Source organism: Seriola lalandi, unplaced genomic scaffold (genome assembly GCF_002814215.2).
Source record: "Seriola lalandi dorsalis isolate HSWRI2012SDOR001 ecotype SW California unplaced genomic scaffold, Sedor1 jcf7180002054973, whole genome shotgun sequence".
In the NCBI taxonomy this organism is placed as follows: domain Eukaryota; kingdom Metazoa; phylum Chordata; class Actinopteri; order Carangiformes; family Carangidae; genus Seriola; species Seriola lalandi.
In genome coordinates this window covers 414,940-424,313 of record NW_019525523.1, presented here as the reverse complement: position 1 = coordinate 424,313, position 9,374 = coordinate 414,940, and the positions used below count along the sequence as shown (strand labels likewise).

Below are 9,374 nucleotides of genomic sequence, written 5' to 3'. Positions count from 1 at the left end.
GCTCCGGTTATTGTCTCTCCGTGGCGAGCCCACGGCTCTGTGGTGGAGGAAAAGATCCCCAGATCCACAGATAAAGGCTCTCTGGTTGCCAAGGTGATAGCTTTAGACACCGACTCAGTGCACAACTCTCGGATTACCTACCAGTTTCTACAAGTGACTGACGCCACCTTGTTCAGTCTGGACCAATACAACGGAGAGATCCGGACTATGAGGATGTTCAGTTACAGAGATCCACACCACCAGAGACTGGTTGTTGTTGCCAAGGACAACGGGGAGCCTGCTCTCTCTGCTACAGTCACCATCAAGCTGTCCACAGTGGAGACTGCTGTTAAGGCCTACGCTGACATGACTGAGGTTCCTCTAGAGTATGACATCTTCTCAGACCTCAACCTGTACTTGGTGATCGGTCTGGGCTCAGTGTCATTTCTCCTGCTCATCACCATATTGGTCACCATCGTGCTCAAGTGCCAGAAACCCAAACCCAGCAAAGCAGCTCCTCCCTGCAGGAACAGTGTGATCAGTGAGAGGAACTCCACCATCGCAGATTCCACTCTGGTCTCCAACGACGCCTACTGGTACAGTCTGTTTCTAGCAGAGACCAGGAAAGGAAAGCTGGTGGTCAGACAGCCTGTGCCAAAGGCCTCCAGATACATCGTGTCCAGTATACCAAGAGGCACAGGAGTGACAGACACTAGTGACTCAGCAGCTTCCACTCTGCAGGTAAATAATTGACTCACAATTAAATGCATCACCATCACTCGTTCTTTCAATTTTCATTAAAATTCCTCCAATTAACCGTTAATTGCACGTCTCCCTGGGTGAAGACATAGTGAAAATATTTAAACTGAAGCAATATGATTCCTTACTTCTTATTCATAGTTAAGTCATTCCTTACCAATAACGCTGTTCACAATTTTGACTATCGTCCAAACAAAAGTTACGTACAGATTTCGATGTAATGCAAAAGTATTTCAACATCGTGGTTATTTATTATTCGTTATTTCTACATTGTCATAACTTGCATGTAAACCCACCACGATACAGTTGCGTGTTTCTTGCACTCTAGCGTCGCTGTTCTCCAGTTAAACACCCTAATCTATGACTTTGCAGGCGCCATGACAGTGTCTCATGCTGAGACAGACCGGACAGCCACACAAACCGTGTGGACAGCTCCTGGTGCTGAACTGCATTTCGCGGATTTATTTCGTGCTCATTTGCCTTAGTCCAGCAATTTTTTTGATCGGCATCTTCAAACTACATTGTCGTTGACCATTTTTCTGTTCTACCTGTATTGACTCACTGAAAAACGAACATTTCTTTTGCCCTGAAACAATGGAAATGCGCAGCACTGGAAATTCTTGGACGAGGTACGTGTGTGCACTCCTATTCATCGGCACGTTTGTGACTACGGTTATTGCCGTAACTCACTATTCTGTTCCCGAAGAATTGGAGGAAGGCTCAGTTGTCGCCAATTTAGCTTCCGATTTAGGCTTAGACGTGAGAACTCTGAGTAGGCGGGAGATGCGGTTAGACATCATATCCAGCAAAAGATATCTGGATGTGAACAAAGAAACTGGAGAGCTTTACATCGTTGAAAGGGTTGACAGAGAGTATCTCTGTGCAATAAAAACACCGACATGTTATCTAAAAATGGAAGCTATTGTGGAGAACCCTCAGAGGATATTTTATATTGAAATTGAAATAACGGATATAAATGACAACGCTCCTCATTTTCGTCGAGACACCATCAACCTGGACATTATGGAATCAACCCAAGCTGGTGAGAGATTCTCTGTTAATAACGCCGTCGACCCAGATCTTGGGTCAAATTCGGTTAAAACATACCTTCTGAGTGAAAGTGAGCACTTTGACATAGAAATTCAAACCGGAAGAGACGGGTCCAAATTTGCTGATTTAATATTAAAGAAGAGTTTAGACCGAGAAAAGCAAGGAGTACATAATTTAATTCTCACGGCTGTGGATGGCGGAGTCCCCACTCGAAGCGGCACAGCCAGTATCATTGTTCGTGTGCTTGACACTAATGACAACGCCCCGACTTTCGAAGTAGATAATCATAACATTAATATAATGGAAAACTCTCCAGTTGGAACTCTTGTTATAGAGCTGAATGCCAAAGATCTGGACGAGGGGACAAATGCACAGATCGAATATACATACAGTCTATATACATCAGAGAAAACACAAGAAACATTTAACCTGAATCCTTCCACTGGTGAAATAACAGTGAAAGGAATGTTGAACTACGAAGATATTCGGAGTTATGAAATGGAAATCATAGCAACAGATAAAGGACCTAACAGCCTGTCTGGGCAGTGTAAAGTAAAAATTGTTGTAGCTGATATGAACGACAATCACCCAGAAATATCTATCAAATCATTTCAGAGTCCAGTCAACGAAAACATAGAATTAGACACAGTGATAGCTGTAGTTAGTGTCAGTGATAAAGACTCAGGTGACAATGGAGTGGTTGATCTTCATATTCCAGGTAATATGCCTTTCAAACTGAGGGAATCCTCTGATAACTATTATGAATTAGTTGTGTCAGAGCCGTTAGACCGTGAGAAGGTTCCAGAATATGACATCACTTTCACTGTTACAGACAGAGGTTCTCCTCCTTTATCTGACAATGAAACTATGACTTTAGAGCTGCTGGATGTTAATGACAATGTTCCACAGTTCCCTCAGTCATTTTCTACTATACGTGTAATGGAGAATAACGCACCTGGGGCCTTGCTCAGTTCACTCACTGCCTTTGACCCTGACCTCCATGAAAACCAGTATCTAGTTTATTTCATCCTAGAGAAGGAGATAGCCAACACCTCCATGTCCATGCTGTTCTCCATCAATCCAGAGAACGGTAATCTTTATGCACTAAAAACTTTTGACTATGAGATCGAGAAGGAGTTTCTTTTCCACATTGAGGCCAGAGACTCCGGCTCTCCTCCACTCAGCAGTAACGTGACTGTCCACATCATTATTGTGGACCAGAACGACAACGCTCCAGTTATTGTCTCTCCGTGGCGCGCACACGGCTCTGTGGTGGAGGAAAAGATCCGCAGATCCACAGATAAAGGCTCTCTGGTTGCCAAGGTGATAGCCTTAGACACAGACTCGGTGCACAACTCTCGGATTACCTACCAGTTTCTACAAGTGACTGACGCCACCTTGTTCAGTCTGGACCAATACAACGGAGAGATCCGGACTATGAGGATGTTCAGTTACAGAGATCCGCGCCATCAGAGACTGGTTGTTGTTGCCAAGGACAACGGGGAGCCTGCTCTCTCTGCTACAGTCACCATCAAGCTGTCCACAGTGGAGACTGCTGTTAAGGCCTACTCTGACATGACTGAGGTGCCTCTAGAATATGACATCTTCTCAGACCTCAACCTGTACTTGGTGATCGGTCTGGGCTCAGTGTCATTTCTCCTGCTCATCACCATATTGGTCACCATCGTGCTCAAGTGCCAGAAACCCAAACCCAGCAAAGCAGCTCCTCCCTGCAGGAACAGTGTGATCAGTGAGAGGAACTCCACCATCGCAGATTCCACTCTGGTCTCCAACGACGCCTACTGGTACAGTCTGTTTCTAGCAGAGACCAGGAAAGGAAAGCTGGTGGTCAGACAGCCTGTGCCAAAGGGCTCCAGATACATCGTGTCCAGTATACCAAGAGGCACAGGAGTGACAGACACTAGTGACTCAGCAGCTTCCACTCTGCAGGTATGAAAAAACAGCAATTAAACATGTTTCAACAAGACATGTAGTTAATGAAATTGAGAGAGTGAATTTGATTTGTATTCGACCCTCTACTCTGCTGGCATTAATAGATATATTTATTTATTTATTTAGCACTCAACTTGTTTCGAATAAATAATGTTTGAACAATAGGTCCTGCTCATCATGACATCCACCCTTTAACGGCTTTATTCTGAAACTCATAAAAACAATTTTTTAATTCATCATTTTGCAAACCACCCACGACCAAAAAGATAACAAAAAAAAATCAGCTGTTCACTATTTCTTTTAAATCGCTTTCTTCCAGTTTCTTATCATCAGTGCGTAAATTCCAGCTTAAATATGCTGTTCATTCAACTTTATTCTTTTCAGCATACCGTGTTACTACTAACTGAGTGCCACAAAATATTTTTTACAGCGTAATACCATTTATTTTAACAATAATTGTTAGATAGCCTATACATAGAAATAAGAATATGTCGGGGTCATTTTTTCGATTATAGCTGCTGCCAAGGACATTTGACACAAAGCGTCGCTCTTCACCACCAAAACAACGTCTTTGTGACGCAACTGTGGTGAGACAGTTGTTGAAAGAAGCAGAACAGCCATTTCTTTACAGCTCTCTTATCAGGAAAGCCAGGGTCGCAATATAATTACTCGTTTTGTTATTTTCATACAGTAACGTTGCTCTGAAACCAATGTATTAATTCTGATTATCACAATACCGTTTTATTGTCGACAAACACGACATAATGATCATGGATTCTAAATTCCGTAACCGGCTTTGGAGAAGGTACGTCTCGCTGTTTATTTTATTATGTGTAGCCTTCCCTACTACATCTGCCGTTACACACTACTCAATTCCCGAAGAGATGGAGCAGGGATCTGTGGTTGCTAATCTAGCATTGGACTTGGGTCTGGATGCAAAAGCATTGGGTCGCCGCAAAATAAGACTAGATGTCATAGCTAATAAGCGATACCTTGATATCAACAAAGAAACAGGGGAGCTATTCGTTGCTGAAACGATTGATAGGGAACATCTTTGCAACAGCAAGAATCCATCCTGTTTTCTTAAAATGGATGTAACAATTGAAGATCCAATTCGACTGTTCAACATTGAAGTTGAAATAATGGACATTAACGACAATGCACCTCATTTTCGTAGGGATACAATGCATTTGGACATATCTGAATCAACCTCACCAGGGGAGCGCTTTTCACTAACCAACGCTATTGATCCCGATTTTGGTTCGAATTCAGTAAAAACCTATCATCTTAGCGAAAGTGAACATTTTGCACTAGAAATTCAAACCGGGAGAGATGGGTCAAAATTTGCTGATTTAATTTTAAAAAAAGCTTTAGACAGAGAGAAGAAAGCTGTTCATAATCTAATACTGACTGCTGTGGACGGTGGAGTCCCCACGCGCACAGGTACAGCCAGCATCATTGTTCGCGTGCTTGATGTGAACGACAACGCCCCTTCATTTGAAAAAGACAGATACGTCGTAGATGTGATGGAAAACTCTCCGATTGGAAGTCTAGTAATCAAGTTAAATGCCACCGATTTAGATGAAGGGTCCAATTCTGATATTGTTTATTCATATAGTTTGTACACATCAGAGAGAACACAAAATATGTTTAACCTGAATCCAGAAAATGGTGAAATCAGAGTGAAAGAGATGATTAATTATGAAGATATTAAACTTTATGAAATGGAAATTATTGCCGCTGATAAAGGAAAAAACTCTTTATCTGGACAGTGTAAACTGACAATACAGGTGACAGATATGAACGATAATCACCCAGAAATTTCCATCAAATCCTTTCAAAGTCCTATCAAAGAAAATGAACAAATAGACAGAGTGATAGCTGTAGTTAGTGTCAGTGACAAAGACTCAGGTGACAATGGAGTGGTTGATCTTCATATTCCAGATAATATGCCTTTCAAACTGAGAGAATCCTCTGATAACTATTATGAATTAGTGGTGTCAGAGCCGTTAGACCGTGAGAAGGTTCCAGAATATGACATCACTTTCACTGTTACAGACAGAGGTTCTCCTCCTTTATCTGACAATGAAACTATGACTTTAGAGCTGCTGGATGTTAATGACAATGTTCCACAGTTCCCTCAGTCATTTTCTACTATACGTGTAATGGAGAATAATGCACCTGGGGCCTTGCTCAGTTCACTCACTGCCTTTGACCCTGACCTCCATGAAAACCAGTATCTAGTTTATTTCATCCTAGAGAAGGAGATAGCCAACACCTCCATGTCCATGCTGTTCTCCATCAATCCAGAGAACGGTAATCTTTACGCACTAAAAACTTTTGACTATGAGATTGAGAAGGAGTTTCTTTTCCACATTGAGGCCAGAGACTCCGGCTCTCCTCCACTCAGCAGTAACGTGACTGTTCACATCATTATTGTGGACCAGAATGACAATGCTCCGGTTATTGTCTCTCCATGGCGCGCACACGGCTCAGTGGTGGAGGAAAAGATCCCCAGATCCACAGATAAAGGCTCTCTGGTTGCCAAGGTGATAGCCTTAGACACAGACTCTGTGCACAACTCTCGGATTACCTACCAGTTTCTACAAGTGACTGACGCCACCTTGTTCAGTCTGGATCAATACAACGGAGAGATCCGGACTATGAGGATGTTCAGTTACAGAGATCCACGCCACCAGAGACTGGTTGTTGTTGCCAAGGACAACGGGGAGCCTGCTCTCTCTGCTACAGTCACCATCAAGCTGTCCACAGTGGAGACTGTTGTTAAGGCCTATTCTGACATGACTGAGGTTCCTCTAGAGTATGACATCTTCTCAGACCTCAACCTGTACTTGGTGATCGGTCTGGGCTCAGTGTCATTTCTCCTGCTCATCACCATATTGGTCACCATCGTGCTCAAGTGCCAGAAACCCAAACCCAGCAAAGCAGCTCCTCCCTGCAGGAACAGTGTGATCAGTGAGAGGAACTCCACCATCGCAGATTCCACTCTGGTCTCCAACGATGCCTACTGGTACAGTCTGTTTCTAGCAGAGACCAGGAAAGGAAAGCTGGTGGTCAGACAGCCTGTGCCAAAGGGCTCCAGATACATCGTGTCCAGTATACCAAGAGGCACAGGAGTGACAGACACTAGTGACTCAGCAGCTTCCACTCTGCAGGTATGGAAAACCTCAGTTAAACATGCGTTATCACAGATGTCTTCCAATCATGTCCCTCCAACAAAGCCACAAATAATCGTGTGCATTACTATATTTTATAACTGTTGTTGTTTGGTCCTTGCAATGGTGAAGATTACTACTTCAGTTAATATTCTTTTCAGGAGTTATCTTGCTGTATTTCACATATCCAATGCCTTAAAATGTACGATTCATTATTGTTTTACAACTAAGTAAGGAAAAATATTTACAATCATTTCAGTGGTTGTGATTTAAGTTGACATCCAGGTATATTTTGAAGGGTTTACAAATATATATACTGTATATATTTTTAAATATAAACAAATCACTGGGTAATTGCACACTTCGTGCCTTCCAAGAATCAATTTCCCTCCTATACTGTATATATGTACAGTTTAAATTCGAGATTGTATAGGTAATGACAGTAAAAGAATTAAAATAGAGACCAAATGTACTTATCATACTCTATGACACTGGTTTTAGGCATCCAAAACGACGCGTAAAAATCAAATATAAAGGCAAGGGCTGTGGCGTCATTTAACTGCACCTACAAAATATCATAATAGCAGTCTATACATAGGATACAAATCTGATAAAATAACAGTGCATTTGCATACTTATAAAAATAATACAACCATCAAATATCAGAACTTGTCGATCTTCCAATAACCCTACCTGGCAAAAAAAAAAAAAAAGATATTTCATTACGCTTTAACCAAAATTCAAAGTTCACACACAAGTAATCACGAAACCTTTGAACCTTCGATATTTTATGAGGCGCAGAGGCTCATAAAGTACTGTTCATGTCGCTGCTCTCCAGAAAAACATGCGCACTGATGAAGTCATCCTCTCAAGATAGTTGATTGGAGACTCGGCGGATAGACATATTACACGCAACGCTCTGCTGATACTAGTATAAAGAAACGTTTTGAAAGAAAACCGTCTTATCTTTTTTGATCGAATAAAAGGACTATTTCTCGTTGCTCCGACACTCATCACATTCCAAGGCTTTAAAAACGGATTCTTCTCAATGGCGCATCATACTCGTCAGTATTCCCTGAGAGGGTACGTTTCCGTGTTTCTTTTTCTTTCTGCTATCATGAACACGGTATCCACCGTCACCCATTATTCTGTTCCCGAAGAAATGGAGGAAGGCTCTGTTGTTGCTAATTTGGCAACTGATTTGGGATTAGATGTAAAGACTCTGAGTAAAAGAAAAATGCGCGTAGACGTTGTAGGCAACAAAAAATATCTTGACATTAACAAAGACACAGGGGAGCTGTTTATTTTGGAAAGGATAGACAGAGAGTTTCTGTGCCCGTCAAAGACCACTACGTCTTGTTTTCTTAAATTAGATGCTACAATTGAAAGCCCAATACGAATGTTTAATATCGAGGTGGAAATTATGGATATTAATGATAACGCCCCTCATTTTCGACGAGGAACGATGCATTTGGACATCTCTGAATCAAGCCCCATTGGAGAGAGATTCTCACTGAACAACGCTGCAGATCCAGATGTTGGGACAAATTCTGTGAAAAATTACCACCTGAGCTCAAGTGAACACTTTGCGCTTGAAATTCAGACCGGGAGAGATGGGACAAAGTTTGCTGATTTGATTTTGAAAAAAGCTTTAGACAGAGAGCAGCAGCCTGTTCATAATCTAACACTGACTGCTGTGGACGGTGGAGTCCCCACGCGCACAGGTACAGCCAGCATCATTGTTCGCGTGCTCGATGTGAACGACAACGCCCCTGCATTTGAAAAAGACAGATACGTCGTAGATGTGATGGAAAACTCTCCGATTGGAAGTCTAGTAATCAAGCTAAACGCCACCGATTTAGATGAAGGGTCCAATTCTGATATTGTTTATTCATATAGTTTGTACACATCAGAGAGAACACAAAATATGTTTAACCTGAATCCAGAAAATGGTGAAATCAGAGTGAAAGAGATGATTAATTATGAAGATATTAAACTTTATGAAATGGAAATTATTGCTGCTGATAGAGGACAAAACTCTTTATCTGGACAGTGTAAACTGACAATACAGGTGACAGATATGAATGATAATCACCCAGAAATTTCCATCAAATCCTTTCAAAGTCCTATCAAAGAAAATGAACAAATAGACACAGTGATAGCTGTAGTTAGTGTCATTGATAAAGACTCAGGTGACAATGGAGTTGTTGATCTACATATTCCAGATAATATGCCTTTCAAACTGAGAGAATCCTCTGATAACTATTATGAATTAGTGGTGTCAGAGCTGTTAGACCGTGAGAAGGTTCCAGAATATGACATCACTTTCACTGTTACAGACAGAGGTTCTCCTCCTTTATCTGACAATGAAACTATGACTTTAGAGCTGCTGGATGTTAATGACAATGTTCCACAGTTCCCTCAGTCATTTTCTACTATACGTGTAATGGAGAATAA

General features: G+C 41.7%; 3 protein-coding genes and 1 pseudogene across 3 annotated transcripts in view; all 4 read left to right on the top strand.

The window, feature by feature from the left end:
- Positions 1-9: 9 nt before the first annotated feature.
- Positions 10-816, top strand: LOC147817353 (protocadherin beta-17-like; the record flags this gene model as incomplete). The annotated part of the gene is made up of 1 exon (XM_087171029.1): positions 10-816. A coding segment is annotated over one exon (723 nt), but the record flags the coding sequence as incomplete, so codon positions are not given.
- Positions 817-1,022: 206 nt separating this feature from the next.
- Positions 1,023-3,843, top strand: LOC147817352 (protocadherin alpha-C2 pseudogene; annotated as a pseudogene).
- On the top strand, positions 3,837-7,180 carry LOC147817351 (protocadherin beta-16-like). The gene has a single exon (XM_087171066.1). It carries the CDS (start codon positions 4,506-4,508, stop codon positions 7,149-7,151), a length of 2,646 nt encoding a protein of 881 aa, XP_087027192.1. The 5' UTR covers positions 3,837-4,505; the 3' UTR covers positions 7,152-7,180.
- Positions 7,181-7,280: 100 nt separating this feature from the next.
- The window catches only part of LOC147817350 (protocadherin gamma-C3-like), a 2,942-nt gene continuing 848 nt past the window's right edge, over positions 7,281-9,374 (top strand). The window contains exon 1 of the mRNA XM_087171028.1: positions 7,281-9,373. Coding sequence (XP_087027154.1) covers positions 7,966-9,373 — 1,408 coding nt within the window. The 5' untranslated portion in view covers positions 7,281-7,965. The remainder of the gene's footprint in view (position 9,374) is intronic.